The sequence below is a fragment of the Scleropages formosus genome, chromosome 20 (assembly GCF_900964775.1).
Source record: "Scleropages formosus chromosome 20, fSclFor1.1, whole genome shotgun sequence".
Classification (NCBI taxonomy): Eukaryota; Metazoa; Chordata; class Actinopteri; order Osteoglossiformes; family Osteoglossidae; genus Scleropages; species Scleropages formosus.
In genome coordinates, this window is record NC_041825.1 from 11,085,052 (window position 1) to 11,107,387 (window position 22,336).

Genomic DNA, 22,336 nt, shown 5'->3' on the forward strand with positions numbered 1-22,336 from the left:
TGGTATGGTTGTATACATGTGTCAAAATGTATGAGGTTATGTAAGAAATCTGCTTTGGATAGAAATGCCTCTTAAGCAGAGATGGTCTGCGAAAAAATCTGCTGAGAAATCTTGGATATTGAATTCCAGCGGCAGTATGTTGTGTACAGTAGAGAAATGAAGACAAGACTCTATTAAAATATTATGAATCCCTCCAGCACGTTTTATTAATTTTCAGCCGCTTTCCAAAAAGCTTGGGAGTTTCCATTTGCACTGAGCTGCTAAGCTGCTACTTTCATTTAACAGGGCATTATAGATACCATATAAAAATGGATTCGATATGGATTATTAAAGTGATGCTTTATTAAAACTGCTACCCAGTGCATGTATTCATACATGCACATTTTTATGACAGTCTTGCTCTGTTTACCTCCATGTGATTTACACACTTTTAAAAGGATTGTGCCAGTCATGAACCTGCAAACGATTTATCCTTTTTTTTCCAGTCGAAAACGTCGCACACTGTGAATTTTCCGATTTGAGAGATCTGCTAATAAGGTGAGACCCGCCTTGGCCACTGTTCTTCTTGTTTTCTGCTGCAGGCATCTCTCTGTAGCCCTAACCTTAAATAAATAAGGGAGCAAATCATTTACCTTTTCTTTGCCAAAGCCTTCGCAGGTGTCCTCTGTCAGCTGGCGGTGCTTTTACCATGCCCGTACTAGAGTATTGCCAAAGGGAAAGTGTGACAGGGCAGCTCCGGAGGTCCCTGTGAGAAGAGTAGTGTAAGGGCCCCTAGTCAGGGACCGAATGAAGTTGGCAGCATCGCCGTGTCGCCCTTTGTTCCTGTTTACTTGCAGGAGGCCAAGCTGGCTGACATGATGGCGTACCTTCTTTTCCTAAAGGCTCAACGGACAGAGAGACTGCTGTCCAAGACCGAAGACTCAGCTCAGCTGCACACATATAAAATACAACGGCTTGCTGGATTTCTCAATATGTTTTCACACATGAGGACAAGAACTTTGTGTCACCATCCATGCCTAAAAATTCCCGTTTGCTTGTTTTATTAAGAAAGATGTAACAAAAATTTAATGTCGATCTTTTTTTCCTCTTTTTCAGTTTTGTTAGTTTTCAGTGTTGTTCACTTGTTTGGTTTGTTGTTAGATTAAGAATACTTTTGGCGTTACTTCATACTGTATGTCAGTTTTTAAAAAAATATTCCACAATCTTGAAATTAGCAAATTTTGGAACCAGATTCCAAGCCCCAAATAGTCCAGTACCTTTTAAGATCTGAATTCTACAATGATATGGTACTTTCTAGAATCTCCTGGTGCCATCTAGAATCCACCAATGGCTGTAAAGTACTAAACTAAAACTGACACTCTAGAACTAGTGTTGTTTTTGTAACCAGTAAACTTTAATCATAATCAACGCAAAAAATCGACAAAACTAAGAACTTTGAAAAACTGTGTTATTTTCTTTAATTAAAGTATTTCATTATGTTAAAGGAAAGCCGTCCTTTTTCAGATGTGACCATGGAAAGTAACTCAGTTTGCCGTTTTCTGCAGATCCCACCTGCAAGATTTAAAAGACATCACGCACAACATCCATTACGAGACCTACAGGGTGAGGAGACTGAACGAAATCAAAATGAATGGAATAGGACTTTCTCCTCTGATGTTGGTGAACAGTGGCTCGGAAAAGGATGATGCTGGGAACCACGTGTGAGGGGGAGAGGAAGGCACGAAACATTGCAGCACCCTGCTCTGCTCCAGTCTACTTTATGACCTTGCTGGGTATGGATGCTCCAATATGAAAAACTTTTGAAAAAAAAAAAAAATATTGTAATGGATCACACCACAGAAAGTGTTGTTGTTGTACATTGTTGCTATAGCACACATTTTTATCATCAGTTAATATGCATGTTGTGTAACCTGTGAAACAGATGCTTAAAGTCAGAGCATGCCGAGAACATGTGCTCGTACACTGTGTGTCGCACCCAGTCGATTGTCTAAGCTTGTGACAAATTATACACAGGTTTACCCTATGGGGGGGCTTAAGTGATTCAGATTATCAACGCATTTGCAATCAGTAAAACCACTAACACCCATGCCAGGTAGTGGATGTAACCAAGAATTTCTGTTATACCTTCATCCTCAATAGGTTTAATGAGTTGTGTTGTGTTTACTTCATCCTTTAAGCTCTTAAAGAGGGCATTGATGCAGTACTTAAGTGTGTCTTCTGGCATCTTTTGATACAAAAGTTATGCGTATTGCAGTATTCAGAGTTGTGTTTACTTAGAAATGTTTTTATTTGTGCTCAAAAACTGGAGACTTTTTATACAATATTAAAAATCCTTGTCCTTAATATACCCTTTTGTAACAAACGTGTTTGGCAGTGTTGAAATTGGTGTGCTGTATTTGTGTTCAGGATGTTCCCTTTTTATCATCTGGAAAAGGAAATGAGGAGGAGAACCCGTGACCTCATTGTCCTTCTGAGGCTTCAAATGTGTTAAATGCTGCTCTGCTCAATAACAAGAGCAAAACCTTTTGCGATTTAGTCGTTTGAAGTCTATCTACTTACCAGGTGCCTTGCAGTTCCGAACATTTTCACTGCTGGTCTTTAATTCCCCAGAACATTACATAAAGCCAGAAGTACGTTCTGACATTTCTACTGTACAAGGACTACACTCTTTATTATTTATACAGTATTTGCGTCCTCTATCTTTCTACAATTTTATTAACAGCTCAGATTTATGTGCCATGATATGAAACAGCAACAATATTTGATTGAAAATGGCGATGTCAAATTACTATAATCATGGCATGTTCTGCAACTGCAATCTAACACCATAGCCAAAACACACCAGACATGAGGCAGTTTTCCTTACGAAAGTTTCTGCTGTTTTTGGTAGAAACTATGGTGCCCGAGGTAGAAGCAGGTAGCTAATACCGACACCGCCTGTGGAGACGTTTGGCGATGTTTGATTAATTACGTTTATAATACTTTATAAACAGGTAGCACAAGAGGTTGAGCTGCTGTCTCATAGTACCTAGCCTCTTCTGGCGTGGGTTCCAATCCGGCTCAGTCTGTGTAGTCTACAAGTTCTCCCCATGCTTAGGTTTCTTCCCTCCCAATTACCCATAATGGGTGTGTGTGTGTGTGTGTGTGTGTGTGACCTGGCTGCAATAGACTGGGCTCCTGTCCATGGTGTGCTTTTCATTAGCCTTGTACCCTTTACTTCTGGAATTGGTCTTGGACCACTGTGACGTGGACATGGACAAGTGGTTTCCAATAGTGACACGATAAATATATGGAAGTACTGAACATGTAAGAGATATTTTTTGACAAACCGTTTTACTATTTACAGTATTTGCAGCGTACAAATGAAGAACAACGTGCTCTGTGTTCTGTGTTGTTCATGGAAATAAATTAATGCACTGTACTCTAGGTCTGTTTGCTTGTCAAGAGCAAACTGGTTTGACATCTGCCTTTATCTGTTGGTGGTGCTGTAACTGTGGTGTAGCGGTGAATCCATGCAGAGCTCATATGGACAACGGACAGGGACCGGCAGCACACTTTCATTAGCAGTTGGCTTTCGGTGATTTTCCCTTGTTCCAGTATATAGATTTCTTCCGACTTTTGGTCTTAATACTGTGTCTATTAGCCATTTGAAGGGAAAGGATGCAATGCAGAGAAATCAATGGATGAATTGGGTTTAGAAAAACCAATAAGTTAAGGTACAGAACACATAAAATGGCCCAGCGCTTCAAACATGTGAATAATTAGTATTGATTATAAACCATAAAAAGTACTATACAAGTACTGGGCATAGGAAACACATGGAAGCACAATGATGTCGAGAAAACGTTTAGAAGAATGACCAACAATGTTTCCGCCACATTGTTTTGCTGAGGTCCAAAGTGCAGCGTAAGAAATGTGAAGTTTGGTTGGATATTCCTGCGGAGAGGAAATGGAAGGTTTTCCTTTCAAAAGATTTCACCATATTTTAGCATCTGAAAACTAAACAAAAACTTACACAATACACAACTGGCACACAAGAAAAAAACATTTCTAAAAAAAAAAAGAATTAATGAATTCCTGATTACTTATAAGTCCAAACAACGAATTTTGAAAAGTTTGACTCCTGCATGGTAACTAAGATGCAACATGACAAGTTTCATAAACCTAAAATTCGTTGGATTGCAACCGACCTACGCCTGCTCTAACATGAATTATATATGTCTTTTGGGGATTTTAAGAGTATGCAATACATATTTCTGTGGTCTTCTATATGGAATCCTAAGAGCCTCCTGTCCACTGCCATTGCAGTCTATTTGCTGAAATTCTGAAAGCCCTCAGCTCCAGACACCCTGCCCCTTGAGAACATGTTCTTCAGACGCTTCACAGACAGCGAGAATTAAAATAAATCCTTAATCTTGGTTTTTGGATGCTATGATCCCAAGGATTAGGAAATATTTCATTTTGGAGCTTTGACCTGTGCTGTGAGTCGCAAAAACAAAAGTGAATCAAGGATATGACCACATAATTATTTCAGAATGGTAACAATTTTCCTCAGTAGTGTCATCCAGACCTGCCAACTACAACAGTGCAGGTATTTGAATTATTTATTTCATGCCATTAAAGTCATAGAGTGGTCATAGAATCATATGTGATAAAACAAAAGATGCAATGACTTCAGCTATTCTTACCTCTTATAATATTCACTTATTAAGCCAGATTTAAAGCATCTTGGCTCCACTCTTTGCAAACGCAATACTGACGGGAAGTTATTTTTTTTCGTCACCCTTAAGTGACAATCAAATGAAAACTTCATAATTAAGCCGCTGTTTGCTGCTTCTGTAAAAACCACAGATTCAGGTCTGTAAAACTTTTTCTTTTTATTAAGCTCAGTGTTAGGGCTAGTGTAAGGGTTAGGGTTTTAAATGTAATTTAAAACATTTGAAAATAAAAATAAATAGTTTCACAAACTTCTATTAATGGCACCTATTGACCGGCGAATGTCTGCAATGTTTAGCATCGCGGTGCTTTCAACTTTCTTAATAATCTCCTCTTTTGGTCTTTATGAGAACATGTGGCTTGTAACGGCTTGGCAGGTAAACAGTGGTCTCTTTCGCTCTACTTCTAGCAGAAATGTTTGAAAAAATAAGTGGAAAAAAAATAAACCGAAATATATTTAATTTCAGAGGGGATGCGGTGGCGCAGTGGGTTGGACCGCAGTCCTACTGTCCAGTGGGTCTGGGGTTCGAGTCCCGCTTGGGGTGCCTTGCGACGGACTGGCGTCCCGTCCTGGGTGTGTCCCCTTCCCCCTCTAGCCTTACGCCCTGTGTTACCGGGTAGGCTCCGGTTCCCCGTGACCCTGTCTGGGACAAGCGGTTCTGAAAATGTGTGTGTGTGTGTATATTTAATTTCAATATTTCTTAACCGACTGTAAGTTGAGGGAGGAATGCATATTAATATTGGAGGGGTTTGTGGTGGTGCGTTAGTCATCCATTCAAATCACACGTTATGCAGTTCCCTGTGAATACAATGACTTCTTTATTAGTTCATGTTGTCACTTACAAGCAGTTGTCCAATTCAACGATAAGCTGCTGTACAATGGGGGTGCAATTTTAGTTTTAGAAAAAGCACCAGTGTGCAAAAAAGCCAACAAATGAATGTTCGCAAATGCAAGCAAGTCATCCTTTCTCCTTTCCTTTCAGCCGTCACTCCACGACAGAATATCTTTTAAAAAATTAAATACAAAACCTTAAAAAAAATTACACAGTATTTTTGAAGGCTTCAGATAATACCATGTAACCAGTTTATATGCCCAGCTGAATATTGTTATTTTAAAGTTCAGTGTGTATGCAATTATTCATATCCTGCAGTTTTCTGTAATAAATATTATGAAGTCTATACATAAATATTCCAGGCAGGGAATCAAAAGCAAAAGTTATTTAAAATAGCACGGGTGCCAAATTAAAATCCCAGTTAGCAAACCACAGCAAAGCCTCCCTCGGTAAGAGTCCCACTGGTTATGTATTCCGCCACACTTACACTGTTCCCAAATAAGCAAATGTCCCAGTTTCGCAGTCTGCAAACATCGCTTTAGTCTCCGTAGAAACCAGGCTCAGAAACATTGAGTGCATCTGCGCTCTTTAAAAAAAAATAAATATAAAAAAAAAGCATGACAACCAGCTTGTAGCCTGGGTGAGAACTGATCTGCTCTGCTAAGGCGAGGGCTGAGCGCCGCTGCTGAAAGCTGCTTATTGCGGGTGAGGGACAGCGCCGCACACCTGGGCCCCGGGACCGCTGAAGAACAGGCGTCAGGAAACGCAACCGCCTGGGCTCACTCTAGTGCAAACGGCAGGCCGGCGTTCCCGTCGTCCAGCCTCTCGCCTTCCGGTGCTGGGGAACCCCAGCTGCTGCGCAAATATTTCAAGCGTGCCGCCTAGTTAAACGTTTCTGATTCGGACAATTCAACGTGAGTCATTCAGAAAAGAAAGGAAAAAAAAATAGATAGATGGACAATAAGCATCAGAGCTCTCCTTTCATTCCGGATCACAGAAATAAATAGAAGCAATATATAGCCACACTGTGAAAAGAACAAGAAAGTAAAAATGGAGAAAAACATGACAGAAAGAAGTGGGAAAACAGTGAATTAACTTGATTTCTTCCCATTTGCCATGGTTTGGTTCTATCTTGAGGCTGTAGCGTCTACCTATTGAAGGACCCCTTCGTTCTGGATGGATGGAAGAGCACATGAGCACTGCAGCAGAAACTCCGTTCTTATATTCTCCTTCATCGCTTATCATTTTGTAAAGGCTTCATTTCTACGAACAATCTGAGATGTCTGACGGAGGCTATTAAGAACAATTTGACCGATCTTGACCATCAAAAACAAACTTGGAAGATAAATTTAGATAATCCTTTTCTTAAAAAAAAAAAAATATATATATATATATACTATTTATGAGTGTAGGTCAGGAAGTACAGTACTGTGCAAAAGTTTTAGGGGAGGGGACACACCCAGGATTGGGAGGCCAGTCCATGTACTTCCAAAAATAATGCTCTTAATAAACTTCCTAAAAATCTTAGTAACCATCCATCGTCAACAACCGCTTACCACGACAGGTTTGGACGGGTCCTGTCCTCTGGTGGGTCTGGTGTTCGAGTCCGGGGTGCCTTGAGATGGACTGGCGTCCCGTCCTGGGCGTGTCCCCTCCCCCTCCAGCCTTGCGTCCTGCGATGCCGGGTTAGGCTCCGGTTTGCCATGACCCGGCTTAGGATAAATGGTTTCAGACTGTATGCGTGTGTGTACGTACTTTGTTTCTTTAACAATGTACACAAGCCTTACTGTAATGCTGTAACTTTTTGCAAAAAGAATCCTTGGAAGTCTAAAATATGTTCTTTCCCATTGACACTAATGCAGAAGACATTAAATAACCGTATAAAACAAATATTTTTGTGAAACATCCAAGTGCCTAAGACTTTTGCACAGTACCGTATGTGCAATAATGTTTTAACTTTACTGTGAAGACTCGTAAACGTGCCCTGCTAGTACGTGGACGATGCCTATTTGCATTTAACTTTCGGTAAATTCCTTCGAACACATACTCATTTTCTCAAAAAAAAAAAAAAAAAAAAAAACCTGGCAGAGAAATGACATTAGTGGGGTTAGCATCAATGAGCCCTTGGAATAAAAAAGAAAATTACAAGTATTTTCTTATCGGACAGCGAGATGTAGCACACGTCCACGCGCGCGCACACACACACGCACACACGCAGCAGCGATACCATCAGAGAGAATCCTAGTGCAAGAAGCACAGTGTAATAGTGTGATGGAAAGCAGAGGGGGGAAAACATGACAAAAAATTGAGCGCTGACGTGTTTATCAGAAAAGGCTGAGAAAAGAGTGACTGCAGGCCTGTCCACATGCCCCCCCCCCAACCTCCCCCCGACAGCGTGGACGGCAGCGGAGGTCAGGTGTAAACAAAGAGGAGCGACGAAGCGCTGAATTGATGATCGTGCCCCTCGCCGACAACACGGCAGCACAAAAACACGAGGGGCCGGCCGGGGACCGGGGGCCCGGGAGCCGAATGCCACCCCTACCCGTCACAAAAGAGATGTGCCGCAACAGCATCGACATTCCGCCACACTGTTAATTTCGGACAACGGAGAAAGGGGGGGGGGGGGGAAGAGGAGGATGAACCAGCAACGGGACCGGAATGTTGTTAGATGAGCGAGCGCTCCCACGTTTCTCTACTCACAAAATCTTGCCGTGTTTCCTCACTGAAGGTTTCGGGCACGATGCACAAAGGTAAACACTGAAGCGCTTTCACAAATTTAACTCCCATCCACCAACTAGCAGCGGTACACCTGTAAGTGGTCTGGAACCGTATAGTATAATGTGGTAAAGTCATTTTGCGTTTCATTTGCGGATTACAGCTGATACTACGCCTCTTCGACTAACACTGTAGCTACCACTTTAACTGTGACAGACTGTAGCGGAGCTGGTGTAAATGTTAAGTACATCTGGCGAGAGGAGAAATCACTATTAACGTGCGACACCACCACCCACCCCCCCCCACCAAGGCCTCCATACTCAGTGACTTTGAGAGTCGCACCATGTGGATTACCCTCGCCTGCAATAAGCTTAAGATTCAAACCATGAACTGCAAGCCTTTAATATAACATGAGTACAAAAATGGAATGAAAATACACTTTTATTTATATTGTAATGGCCAAGCTGGGCATGTTATGTAATGCTTATATAGTACATTCCCTTTTATGAATTCAAATATGAGCAAGTCGAAAGCTACACGCCCACCACTTTCGCCCACCAGGTCGCTCTGACCCGACTTTCAGTACCTTGACAAAAAGGCCTCCGTTTCGCTCTCGGCCTTATGTTCAAAAAAATGATTGCTTGCCACAAATGATTCAGTTTTATCTTGCTAATCAAAAAAATAACAGAATATCTTTAGAAAACGACCAAAAGCGAGAATGCGTGCATCTTGGACAAAAGAGTACCAGTTTTTTTTTTTTTTTTCCTTAAATTCTATTAAGACACCAAAATGGGGGGAGGAAAATCGACTTCTTCAAGTGTATAGGTCTGAATGTTGTTTCTATGTGTCACTCTTACCTCCCTCTGGAGTCCAGGGTGCGAGGTGTCATGAGCGCCCTACGCACGCTTTTACTGAGTCGGTACTCACAGAATGTCACACCAAAGCGGCCTGCCTCATGAAATGTCATGTTTCAAACACTGTTAGTGTGATTGTATGTGTGTTCATCTTGTTAACTGTAGAGTCTCTTCCTTCTCAAGTCTCTTTGCATTCTTCATTCTTGAGTCTCTAAGCCCTCACTGCTGTATATTCTACCGTTCTTGCCATTCTTCAACCCTAAGCCCTTCCCTCCCTCCACATTCCTGCCCCCTCAGGCTCTGAATAAAGTTGACTTGGCCAGCTTTCGCTTGCAAACGGATAGAGAGGTGTTCAGCGGCGTCTGGCTCTCTCCTCTCGTTACTCGATGACCATGCAGTGAGGCAGGTGTTGTGAATAGTACTTGAAGAGCTCTGCCGTGGCGCCTGGACAGTTGGTGAGCTCTAGTTCCTCCAGGTCTTGCAGCTGGATCAGGCCAGAAAGGCCAGTAGTGGTCAGCAGGGGGCAACCTGATGGAGAAGGAAAGAAAGAGAAAAGTTGGACATTTTCCACAAGTTTGGTCTGTAACTCTTGCTTCCAAAAGGACGGCCAGTTGGTTAAATGCATTCAGGTTCAATTCAACGCCCTTCGCAGTAAGTGAACCGGTTCAACCTGCATAGTCAAAGTCATCAGATTTGACATCACTGCCAGGCCAAAGACAACATCAAATCCTGGTTTCGTGAGCATCCGCCGTGCTCCACAATCCAACAGTACGATAAGCACTGAAGTATTAGCATACCTGCTAGGGAGAGAAGGCGCAAAGTCCTCATCCCAAAAAGGTGCTGCAGCCCAAAGTCCTGCACCTGCACAGAATTAACAAAACAAGCTACTGAACTACTGAACGCTTCCTATTGAATAAGAAGTTCATCGTTTTTTAAGCTTATGTGCAATTTCTTTCTGGATCAAAAAAGTCTGTCTATCTATATGTGTGTGTTCATTGTACAGTTATCTTTCACGGAAAAGGAAGCCAAGCTTCAGTGGTCCCACCTGGCAACACCACCTCAGGTACAGGCTGCGCAGGGAGGACATGGTGGACAGGTACCCCAGACCGGTGTCAGTGATGCGGACACATCTGCACAAAGCACAAGAGGCAGGAGCTAGGAAACGGAGGCACAGTTTTGATTGACTCAAAGCCTTCAGCATGCCCCAAACTCGGGCTCGAACTCCTTAAGCTACTGGCTGCATTTATAATACGGGGTGACGGAAGAAGGAAAACATCCCATGAAGAGGGCGCAAACTCACCGGTCCAGGACCAGCTCCTCGAGCTTGTGGAGGTCACAGGCAATGTACTCCAAGGCCATGTCCGTGATGCGAGGGCACCAGGACAAGTCCAGGCTGCGTAGCTTGCGCAGGTTCTCAGCCACCAGCTCCACGCCGTCATCCGTGATCTTGGAGCAGCCAGAAAGGCTGAGAGCGGTCAGGTTGGGTAGGCTGTGCACCATGTTGACCACACCATGGTTAGTGATCTCCCAGCAGGAGTGCAGGCGCAGCGTGTGCGTGGTGTAGCCCTGCTTGGCGGTGAAGTAGGCCATGGCCGTGTCGGTGACGTGGTAGGCCTGCAGGCTCAGCTCCGACAGGTTAGGCAGCAGCTGGGAGATGGCGGCGATGGCGTCGTCCGCAACGTTGATGCAGTCGCTGACGTTGAGGGAGGTGAGCCGTGCGTTCAAGCTCGACCACAAGCCTGCCTCCGTGAAGTCGTTACAACCCGAGAGCTCAAGGTGCATCAGACCCTGCATCTGCTCCAGCATGACCTACAGCAGAAAGCAGTGTGTTCTGTAACACAGTACCAGCTCTCCTTCATAGCAAGAACTCAGGTACAGAGCGTAGCGCAAATACTTTGAATGGTACTTTCTTCTACCCAAATTCACTGCTTTTTCCTCTCTATAAGGAAAGCTCACATACTCTACATGACAGATCCCGAAAGCAATATACGACACTGGACTTGTTGAGTCCATTATGTATTTCGCAGATTTTTGCATAAGAAAACCTCATACCTCTTGCTACCTCAAGAATCTGCATGTAAACTGTCATTAGTCATTAAGATTTATTATTAAAATTCTTTTTTCAAACTGATCTAAAATTTCTGAATAAGAAGGGGGGGGGGGGGGGGATTTTAAATAAATAAATGAATGAAGCAATAACTCTTAACAAGGCACTGAGAAAATCACTCCACAACGCAACAACAGAACTAGTAGAAAACTTTGATTTGGCATTGTTATTACTGCTGGTATTAAAATTACAGCTCCGAATACAGGTAGCTTTACATTCTACAATTTTTCTAATAGAAATGTATTAATTAATGCAGTTTAACATTAATATGGGGAATTGATCTGTTGCGGAGCCTCCGCACTTAACGTGAAGAGATTTCAGTCTCTTTAATTCATGCCGAGATGTTTCGCTGGATTCAGACACCTGATCTTTCTAGAAGACACTGCCAGCAAAGGAGTACGAACAAGCTGCCGGAAATAACTGTTGTTAGGATCTGGTAGCGGGTGAGAATTTTGTCTCCCCCTGTCGGCCACAGCTTTCCACAGCAGCTATCTGTATCGGGGGTGGGTGGGGTCTGCGCCGTTCAGAAAGTGGTCCCCACCAGCTAGACAGCGACTGGCCGCAAAATCCAAACGATGAAAGCACCTCAAGAACAAACTCAAAACAGCAGATTTACAATAGCGTGCCATCATAAACAGGTCAGCTATTCTCAGAGTCATACATCTGGGAGAAGAAAAAAAAATTTAAAAAAAAAAAAAAAAGAAAAACAGTGAGCATTTATTTGGCAGTTTGCCTGGCAGACTTTGGAAACCATTACATAAATTCAGGGGAAAAAAAAGTGCATTTTACTATAGTTTGCACTTTGCAGCAGTCATAACAATTTCTATTACTTTGACATTTGTCGAATAAAAAAAAAAATGTCTGGCCGAACGAAGGTGTAATAGCTACATTAACTGGGCTAATAAGTTCTTAATTAGTAAAATTCTTGATTCGGCCTAATATTTGAGCTGTTCAACTGCACCCACTCACCGCTGGGACCAAACCTATGTGGATGTTTGTGAAGATACAGTATACTAGTAAAACAGGAAACTGCACACAAAGAATGAGATTCTAGGATTTGTACCTTCCATCAGTGTCTGCTGTTTCACGTGTGTAATGCGTACCGTCTAGTCAGATTTCTGGTATTTTACCCACACATCTCCAAAAGTGAACAAAACATACATCAGTGAAAAGGATCAACAATCAGTACACGGACCTCAAGGTTATGATTACGTAGGGTGTACCATTATATACTAAAATAATAATACACTGAATTACTGCTGCGAGTGGTAGTAAAAAGTAAAAAAAACCAATATTAGAACAATCAATCATCTGAAAATCTAAAAAAAAAAAACTATTTAATTTGTTAGAAAGCATGGTTCTATCATTTATTATAAACTAAAAAGTGTCAATGCATAGCAACGTATCAGATTCCTAAAATGTTGAGAACATCTATCCATTTCTTGCCGTCTCAGGCATTTCTTGTATTAAAAGTCTGGTAAAAAAAAAAATAAGGGCACAAATAAGGTCTTTCTAAATGTAGGAATATGTCCCTCAAATTCTACCCCTTTGATGTTTCTGCCATCCTTCCACCACCCACATGGATGTCTTTATAAACACTCCATCACTGCTTTAAGTCGACAAGTAATCATGTCAAGTAGACACGTGAAGAACAGGACAGCTGAAGACTAAGAGCCTCCGGCTACGATCACGCTCCGCTTTTAACGCCATCCTCCGAACAAAAGTTAAGCTTCACACAGAAAACTACTTCACACCAATCAGAAATCCTGACTGGAAGGCTACAGCCCCCAGCACTTCATAAATCTTTCACTAACTCTTGTTGATCACATGTAAATATAGAATATACTTCAACAGGCACTGCATAAGGACAACAGGTGGCATCGCAGTTAGAGCTGCTGCCTTTGGACGTGGAGGTCGGACGTTTGAATCCCACCTCTTGCTTTAGTAACCCTGAGCATAGTACTTATCCTGAAATAAAACTTACACCACCATATAAATGAATAAATCATTATAAGTAACTTAATTGGTTGTTTTGGGATAAAGAGTGAGCTGAATGAATAAATGTAAAATATTGTGAATGAAAAAATGATGACAGAGCATCGTGACTCAAGTGTCACTGCTGCAGCAGACCATGCACAGACAGCATCCTTCTGGTTAAGGGAAGAGTGATGCACTATATGTGTAACCATGTTACACGCTGTTACCTTTGTACGTGGTTCCATCCTCCATTCTCAGTCCTAAGCTGCCCGGACAATCGGACTCTTTTTGACAGGACCGACTCGTTTCATTCCGATCGCTGACGGTCCATTCGTGATCCATTCACTTGGTTCCACTGTTGATTGTGTGTGCTGAACAATGGCTAAAACTGCACACTTGACAATATCTTCCAGCAGGCATTTTTATTCTCTTATGACCGATACCTTGCCAAATGACTCACATTTATATTCTCTCAGTTCTTTGTATTGTTGTTGTAGTTTATTATAAATGAATTAATTTATGTCTGGAACTGACTGTACTAGCATTCAAGTTTTTTTTTTTTCTATCCATTCTTTCAATACGAATATAATTTACTGAGTTATAAATAATTTAAGAAAAAACAACAAAAAAAGGACTCAACTTATAATGAAATACAGAATAAAGGGCTTATGTGCTAGATCTCCCTGGTGTATGAGAAATTTAGAGCAAAGACGGGATAATACACTGTTGCTTACCGAAAAAAACGATATATTTTCCAGGACCTCCCAAAAGTCATAAATAATGTACTAATGTTCAATTTTTTTTAAAAAAATATACATTTAAATGGAAAGAATATTACTTAGTGAAAAGTGCCTATTCTTCTTCTTACAGTTATTACTTGTTTTTCAGCTATTACATATACTGTGTATTTAAGCTATACAGTCTGGATACCGAAGCCTTGTTTAGTGTGCACGTTTTTTCGTTGTCATTTCACATCTTGCATTTTGGGGTAATTATTTGAGTGCCTCTGTCGTTGACCATCAGGGGTGCATTGATCTCATTAGCATGAAAAGACAGAGTTCAGCCAAGCAAATTGCAGGCACTGTGGCTGCATTCTGCAGATAAACCGCACAAAAAAGTCTACAGCACAAATGGCCAGCCCGGCGGGGCCTGTTGTCCGTTTTGTTTTTAATCACTTGCTTGAATGTCAACCAATTAAAACCTATCAGTTGTTTCTCTGTCATCTTTGGGCTCGGATACTGCCGTTCCTCTCCCAAATCTCACTTTGAGCTTTGCCTTTTGATTATCTCATTATTCACATTGTCAATTTCTTGTTGAATCGATGTTAAAAAGGCATATTTTGGAAGAGCTTTTAAAGGCAGGCTTCAAGTTAAAAACAACTTCACTTAGCACTGCCAGTGCTTGTCCTGTCCAGGGTGTGCCCTGCCTCATGCCCTGTGCTTTCCAGATAGGCTCTGGACCACCGTGATTCTGGAAAAGCAATTATTGATAATGGATGGATGGATGGATTAAAAACTATTGCTTACAATTATATTTTTATTTTACTTAACATGTTATCACGCAATGCAGCAAATGCTCACCCTAAAGCAATTACAAGTGAATTGATTTTTAATTTTTAAACTGTAATCTAAATTTTCATATTTTGTTTTATTATACACAGCATAAATGATCGACGAAAACATCGATTCTTCGGCAGTGCTATGATTTGGGTTTTTAATGCTTGGGGGAAAAGTGTGTTACGTTTAAGAGGATGGGAAGGGAAGAGTGTGTGAAGAGACTCCTGTAAAAGGTTTCACCATCAAAGAACAATGTAAAAGTTTCAAAAAGTCATTACCTCTAAACCCGCATCAGTGATGGTGGATCTTTTGAGGCTGACAGACTTGACGCCCTTTTTGGACAGGGGGTAGTTGTCAATGAACTCACAAATGTCTAAGTCGGAGACACCAACCAAGCAGAAGGCCTGGAAACCCCTTAGAGCAAAGCCCTGAAGGTTAATAAACTCCTTCTCTCCACTGGGCAGCAGGTTGTACAGTTCCTTGGCGTAAAGAACAGGGGTCACACCCTCCCAGAACTTGGGCTGGTACAGCACCTTACGCCACATTTTGCACACCTGGGCCAGAACACACTTTTCAGCAGTGGTAAAGTACCAGAGCAGCCGGTCCAGGACCTTCTCGTCAAGCACTAGCTGCCTCTCAACGGAAGACATGAGGAGCGGCTGGCGAGGCATCTGACCGGCGGTCGTATCCAAATCGGGACCCAGCAAGGGCGGCGTGGGATGTGGTTCCATGTAGTAGGGCAGGTTGGGGGGAAGCAGGATGGTGGGCACTGAAGACGACTGGCACAGACGGTTCTTGGCAGCTGGTGTCCCCTTGGTGATGCTAGCAGAGCCCAGACCGTTAGGCTGAGGTGGCAGCTTCACCATGCCGTTCCTTGGCGCGCAGGCAGACTTGAGGTCATTGGGGGCGGACATCTTAAGCATTTATAGCTGTCAAACAAGGGAAAAGGCAGGGCTGTTAAAAATTAAAACGGACCTCGAGGTCCTTGACTGGTTTGCAGTTACAATGGCTGAAGTGGCATCGATTATAACAATTTCCTTAAATCACTACAGACTGCAATTAGAAACAACTCATTTTAACTTCTCGTGTCCAATAGTCTATATCCTCTGGTGACCCAGCCAGAAAAGGGTTCTGGAAAGATTTCAAGGATTTATACAGAGCTGTCTCAACTCCACCAACCACAGGGAGTTATGCAAAAGAACAGAAAGTCTTCTATAAGGTGTACTGGAAGTCACCATTGTAGCATGTACAGTCTGGGAGATACATATAAACATTTACAGGTATGTCCTCCACAACTGACAAAAATGAATAAGTGGGTCTCAGGAAGTTATACAGGTTTTTCCCTTTTTCTTTTTTTTTTCTTTTTTTTTTTTAATGCTACAAGAGGAAATAGCTGACAAATTAAATATTAACTTGTATTTGCTTTCTACTGAGTAATAAATGCCACCAAAAGTGTACTGGTTCAAATAAGTGACCAACCTAATAAAAGCCCTCTGCTCATCAGCAAAAATAAGTTACAGACATGTGTACAACATTGACTTGAACGAACAGGTGTAGTGGACCAACAAAATTTCCAAACATCATCAGAATTATGCTGCTAATTATTAGAAAATAAAAAGCCTCGATTTTTACGATCGCTTTTCCATATTTCGCAGTGTTTACACAAATGGCGGGTGGGAAAATTGAATAATGTGCTGCAAAATGACAAGTATCACGTTCGCCGGACACGTTAATATTAGCATGCGCGTAAATACATTGAGACTCATTAGGCATGGACAGGGCAAGTAAACGATGCAAATCAAAGCTGACTCGATAAATTCTGATACTTCACATTAAAGTTTAACATTATGAATGTCTTTTAATACAACTTGTGACCTGAATATTTTCCAAATTAATAAATAACTAATCAACAAAACAGCCAAACACAACTACTGTTGTCAGAAACCAATGACCTGCACTGTTTTCGGAAGACTAATTTATGGTCATTTACATCACAGATCAAATACTGAAACAATAATCATTGCTAAATATGGATATTTGTGCATACTAAAGTACTGCTAGTAATTGCATAACCTTATAGATTAAAACATAGTCTGGGACAGCAGATGGAGAAGTGTTTAGGCATGTTCTGTAAACTGAACAGGTTGATGAAGGTACTTACTCTAAATTGATAGAGTAAGAATACCCACTTGTTTGTATAAATTATTTAGTCCTGGTAAAAATGACTGACACTAAGTGACTTAGACAAGGTCATCTGCTAAACAAAGGTTATTATTATTAGGTTTTAAATAATAATAATAATAATAATAATAATAATAATAATAATAATAATAGTAATAATAATAATAATAATAATAATAATTCCATAAAAGATTGTCACCCATAGCAAACATTCTGCAAAAAAAGACCAGGGTAGGACAGTTAAAAAAAATGTAATCTGAATTTTAATATTGACTAAAAATAGGAATTAAAAATAGCTAGAACCAATTGTTTTAAACTATATATATATTTTAATAAACTCCAAGTGTGAGGATTGAAACATTAACCTTTACATATCAACATTTAAAACATAGTAACATGAGTATTGTAGTGCCAGGAAAATTCTCACACATTACCTTGACAAATGAAATTATGTAAGAGTGGCGAAAGTTCCCCCTAGTTTAAGGGACGGTGTGCATCTTATCTCCCCTTTTTTTACTGATTGAATAAACTGTCATTTTACACCCGCAGCACTGAGGATTATTTCACGCATGTTCCCATCACTCAGAGCTCGCCCCCGTGATGCTGCGTGTGGAAGGACTCGTGTGCTCCTCACGAAAACGTCATTTTGCGTTTTTCTCCTTTGTTTGCCATTTGCTAACAGTCCCTCGCTCCTCATCTTGCGTTTCCAGTCCACAGATACATCCTCGCTTAATTTAGTGTAAGAACAATGCATAATTGTACATAATTAAAAAAGGGTATTTGCACAGCTCAGTTCGAACATAAACAATATGAATGTCAGAAGCGTCTGCGCATCACTACCACCGCCCCCCAACCCCCAACCCCCGGGCAAATTCTAAAAATAGCCTCGCAGCGCGTCTTTTTTTTTTGGATATCATGTCTGGGTTCAATGCAGATCTGTGATTTATAGTATAACGAGACATTAGGAAAGCAGGAAGGCGTACACGTTACATCAGACAAGGATGGTAGGATTACGAGCCTTTTTTAGACATGATGATGATGATGATGATCATGATGATGATAAATACACACGAAGGCATCCGGCTGTCCGGAATGAAGCTTGAAAAAAAAAAAAAAAAAAAAAAAAGATGACAAGGAAGGAAGGAGGAGGATGCTGCTGAAGCCGAGTGTGTGGGCATATATGAGGGTATCATCATGTGTCCATCGTGCTGTGTGTGTAGAAGATGGAAAGGCACGCTATGCGCCGTGTCTCTTTGTTGAGAGGGGTCTCTAAACACACACAGGCGCGCGCGCGCACAGAGAGAGAGGGTGGGAGCAATGTGGAGCGGTTATGTCATGCAGCAGCCGCAGCCGTGTGTGTAACTGAAGAGCTCGTCATCCCCTCGACCACAACACACAAACACACACACACACACACACACACACACACGGTACACCCTTACCTGCTGAAACAATATGCCCGCGGCGCGTGCTCCTCCGAGCTCTGTCCGGCCTCGGTGTGTCTTTTACCTCCTGCTCTGGGGTGGGTTCCACATCGCCATGTTATTAATACTACCGTCCATCGGGGACGCGCCGGCTGCAGCGGCAGGGGGGGGGACTGTTCTCGCGCCCTGCCCGTCGAACCCAATACCGCCTCGAGCCAGACAGAGAGCAAGGAGAAGATGGGCGACACTCCGTACGGCGTCTGCGCGCGGAGCCACGGAGGCGACGGGTCCGAGCGCGCGCCCACAGTCGGCGGTGCGTCTCTCCGCGCGAGCGATGCCCGAGCGAGACTTGTGCACGAGACGGTGTCAACATGCCCATTGACAGAGCCGCGCAGCACCGCCCACTCTTAAAGCTGCAGGAGCCCCTGTGCGGGAGCAGCCGGAGCCCCCGCGGACGCGCGGCCCCCTCCGCCGCGGATACACAGACGTGCGGACAGCGCACCTATCTGTGCATTTGCATAATTTTGCATAGGTGACATTCATATTTTGCAGCATCGCAAAGAGAAAACGGCGCTGAAATTATTTAGTTCCCGGGAAAGCTAGCTCAAGTATCAGTAACATAAAAGATGTTTATTGATAAATATTACTTACATTGACATTTACATTTTTTTTATTTAGCAGACGCTATTCTCCAAAGTGACTTACAATGAACTCTATATTATAGTGTTATCAGCCCACACACCTTCCTTATTAGATACACTACTTACACTGGGTGCAATGGGTAAATAACTTAGTTAATGCCTTTTATAAAGCAACTTGCACAGTGCCAGATTTTGTATATTATTCTGCCTACAACAATTTGCTAATTTATACATATATTTTCCTGAAGAAATTCATGGCAAATGCCTTCATCAGCTCCTGCCAAAATGTTACCTACTACCCTGTCAGTTTGTCATTGTCATGTGTACAGTACATTTTGTGTATGTGCTGTAGCTTTTAAAGGTTTCAGGGATGACACTCACACCTCTTAACTGTTCGCCAAAGGCAACAAGTTGTACACCACTAACACTAAGGCTACAAGTTGCATTGTCATTATTTATGTGGCCTACACCCTTGTCCAAGGCAACTTGCAATGTCAGATTTGTACACTACTGCAGCTGCTCACAGTGAGTTACTGCTGAGTATTTTACCAGAGTAGGTCAGGGTAAGTACTGTACTTTAATAATGGGTACTACAACACAGGTGGGGCTGAAACCTGAGACCTTCAGACTGCAAGGGAACATATAAAAACTGCAGGTAAACTGCAGAAAAAGTTTAATTCGTTGAAATAAATAGCAGCAGATATCATCAGCACACAAGTCAAAGATTGCTGGTTTCTTTCACAAGAATGATGCTGTTTTTTTTAATATTTCACCAAGACTAACTGTACCAAGAGAAACAAGGCACATCTGCCCAGTGGTAAACTGACTTTGGATGGTACTGCTGGCAATGCAGTTAATGTTGTACTTCCTCGAAAGACTGAGCTGTGATTTGCACCACAGCATTTCCTGACAGTCAGAAACATGAAATGTGGCAACCCTGATTTTGTACATGTACATCACACCCGACAGCAATGTGGGCACAGACCTGAGGCCAGTCTGAGAGGGCATGATGCTCCTTAACAAGTGACAGCAGGGAAGATATTGCAGCCTTCTTAGGAGACAATGGCAGCTAATTTGTGAATTCAAGAGTGTCAATAATTCACTTCTCAGTATTATTATCAGCTGCTGACTGGCAGCAGGGTGCCGCAAAACTTAGTAATGACATTGATGTAAAAAGTGCTGTGTAATATATCGAAATATGTCAGAATTCACTCATTCACTCACTTCCATTAGCTGCTTGTCTGCCCTGAAACAATTACATCCCACACACACACACACACACACACAGAGAGAGAGTCTAAAACCGCTTGCCCTGAGCGGGGTCGCAGTGAGCCAGAGCCTATCCCAGAGGCACTGGGCACAAGGCTGTAGGGGTAGGCAGGACATACACCCTGGATGTGATGCCAGTCCATTGCAGGGCCACTTTGTAATACTGTTTATACTATTAAATTGACAGTGTGTACTTTCGTAGTACATATTGCTTGTAGGTAGATGTACAGATTGGATGGGAAAATGCTACATACAGTAAACATATAAATGTTTAGTATTTACAGTATATATTCATGTATTTATAAACTTGTATCTATACAGATTTGTAGGCTGCCTGTTGAAAAGTGTGTCCTTCTTTAAGTGCACATTCAGCACCAAGGAGAGCAGCTGGGTTGTGAAATGTCATAATCGCTGGTAGACTGTTAATGAATTACTAAAATATTTTGCCATATGTGCACTTCAATCAGAGGAAATGGGACAGTTTTCCATATTTATTTCTATCCCATCTACAAAAAAGGGTTTCTGTCGAGAAAGAGAGACGAAAGAGGCCGAATTTGTTAGATGAGCGGCATCACAAATAATGGTGAAAACGATTATTTCCGTTCATCCAACGTCAAACAACTGTAAATAAAGGAGTTAATGAAAAAGCTCTAAGACAACTGTGTTCAGCGCAGTCTAGACAGGTCTGAATAGGAACCTACTTCCCTGTAGGAGTGAGCCAAGCCAAGGAGATTGCAGCAATGGAGCGTTTCCAAGCCACCATACATATGTCCTCCCTGTCATCCAGTTTGGCAGTAAGCTAAAACACCATCATCTAATAAAAACAACACCTCAGTTTGGAAAGTTTTTTACATAAATATTCTGTCATAATGCTGCATTCTCAGATGCAATGTTTCACATCTGTAGAGAAGTATTGTTATTTCGTTTACTCTGGTCTATTTAATACTGATACTGTTAGCAATAGTAAGGAGTGGGGCTTCAACTGGCCACATTTACAATTAAGGTTCCTGTTGTCCCATGTTGTCAAATTTATATACGTATACCTGTACAAACATATACAGTATTTATACATACTCCATATATGTATGTGATGTTGTCCCTTACTGTATATGTGAATGAAACGGTCAGCTATTGCAAACAGCAATAATATTCAGGTAAATACAGTATATAATTCTCTTCAGAGGTAATAATTAATCAGGTCAATTAATGACATACAGGAATAATCACTAGAGCTCTTTATGAAAACAAGACATGTCATTTATATTGTAGTCTTTTTGAAGAATAATTTTAATGCTCCCATTTCCTGTTCTATCATGACTGTGTAAGAAATTTTTAAAAAGCGTGAACAGCATGTTGCTGCAAAATCTGTCACATCACCACTTCTGATTTGTCTGAGAACTCCTATCTTTATCTCAGTCGAGGAGCTATGTAATTGGTACCACAAGTGTTTTTCACAGAAGCCATGTGTTTATAAATGAGCAAGGCATATTCTTACGGTGTATACGTAAGAATCTAAATGAAGATAATAAATGAAATAGATATAACGATGAACCCATAGCCACACATCAAGATAAATTACATTAACATGTATTAATGAAAGGGGGGTGCGGTGGCACGGTGGCACAGTGGGTTGGACCGGGTCCTGCTGTCCGATGGGTCTGGGGTTCGAGTCCCACTTGGGGTGCCTTGCGACGGGCTGGCGTCCCGTCCTGGGTGTGTCCCTTTACGCCCTGTATTGCCGGGTAGGCTCCGGTTCCCCGCGCCCCCGTATGGGACAAGTGGTTCAGAAAATGTTTGTGTGTATTAATATAATATACCAACATTAGCATGTATTTTTCCTTCCAGAATTTGCCCGATGGTTGTGTCATACCACTGGGACTCATGCATACAGCTTGAAAGAAAAGTATAAAATATAAGGAAAACCTTAACGTCATCGTCACAATTTGTGTTCTTTGGAAACACAAATTCCGCAAAAAACACTTTTGCTATTTTCAGGAAGTGACCTGGGCAGCGGCACGAGTGAATCAGCACAATCATCATGGGACTAGATGCATGAGTCAAGT

General features: G+C 41.8%; 2 protein-coding genes across 6 annotated transcripts in view; one reads left to right on the forward strand and one right to left on the reverse strand.

Moving 5' to 3' along the window:
• The window catches only part of LOC108927080 (neuronal-specific septin-3-like), a 50,163-nt gene extending 47,064 nt beyond the window's left edge, over positions 1 to 3,099 (forward strand). For 2 of the 5 annotated variants that reach the window (XM_018740113.2, XM_018740122.2), the window contains exons 10-11: positions 486 to 537; positions 1,545 to 3,099. In XM_018740113.2, the coding sequence (XP_018595629.2) occupies positions 486 to 537; positions 1,545 to 1,704 (212 nt within the window). In that variant the 3' untranslated portion in view covers positions 1,705 to 3,099. The remainder of the gene's footprint in view (positions 1 to 485; positions 538 to 1,544) is intronic. The other 3 variants (XM_018740145.2, XM_018740137.2, XM_018740128.2) reach the window with 2 other exon arrangements.
• A 4,435-nt stretch (positions 3,100 to 7,534) lies between these two features.
• On the reverse strand, positions 7,535 to 18,733 carry LOC108926326 (F-box/LRR-repeat protein 16-like). Its single transcript, XM_018738960.2, has 6 exons — positions 18,382 to 18,733; positions 15,037 to 15,687; positions 10,419 to 10,927; positions 10,164 to 10,248; positions 9,916 to 9,979; positions 7,535 to 9,646 (listed from the first exon to the last, which is right to left on the reverse strand). Exons 2-6 carry the CDS (start codon positions 15,679 to 15,681, stop codon positions 9,498 to 9,500), a joined length of 1,452 nt encoding a protein of 483 aa, XP_018594476.1. The 5' UTR covers positions 15,682 to 15,687; positions 18,382 to 18,733; the 3' UTR covers positions 7,535 to 9,497.
• Positions 18,734 to 22,336: the final 3,603 nt, after the last annotated feature.

Excerpts from the sequence above, each read along its gene's own strand:
- LOC108926326 (XM_018738960.2), bottom strand. The coding sequence starts at position 15,681 with ATGCTTAAGATGTCCGCCCCCAATGACCTCAAGTCTGCCTGCGCGCCA. Across the intron at positions 10,928-15,036 it reads TCACTGATGCGGGTTTAGAG|GTCATGCTGGAGCAGATGCA; the intron begins GTAATGACTTTT and ends TTTCTGCTGTAG. Across the intron at positions 9,647-9,915 it reads GCGCCTTCTCTCCCTAGCAG|GTTGCCCCCTGCTGACCACT; the intron begins GTATGCTAATAC and ends CTTCTCCATCAG.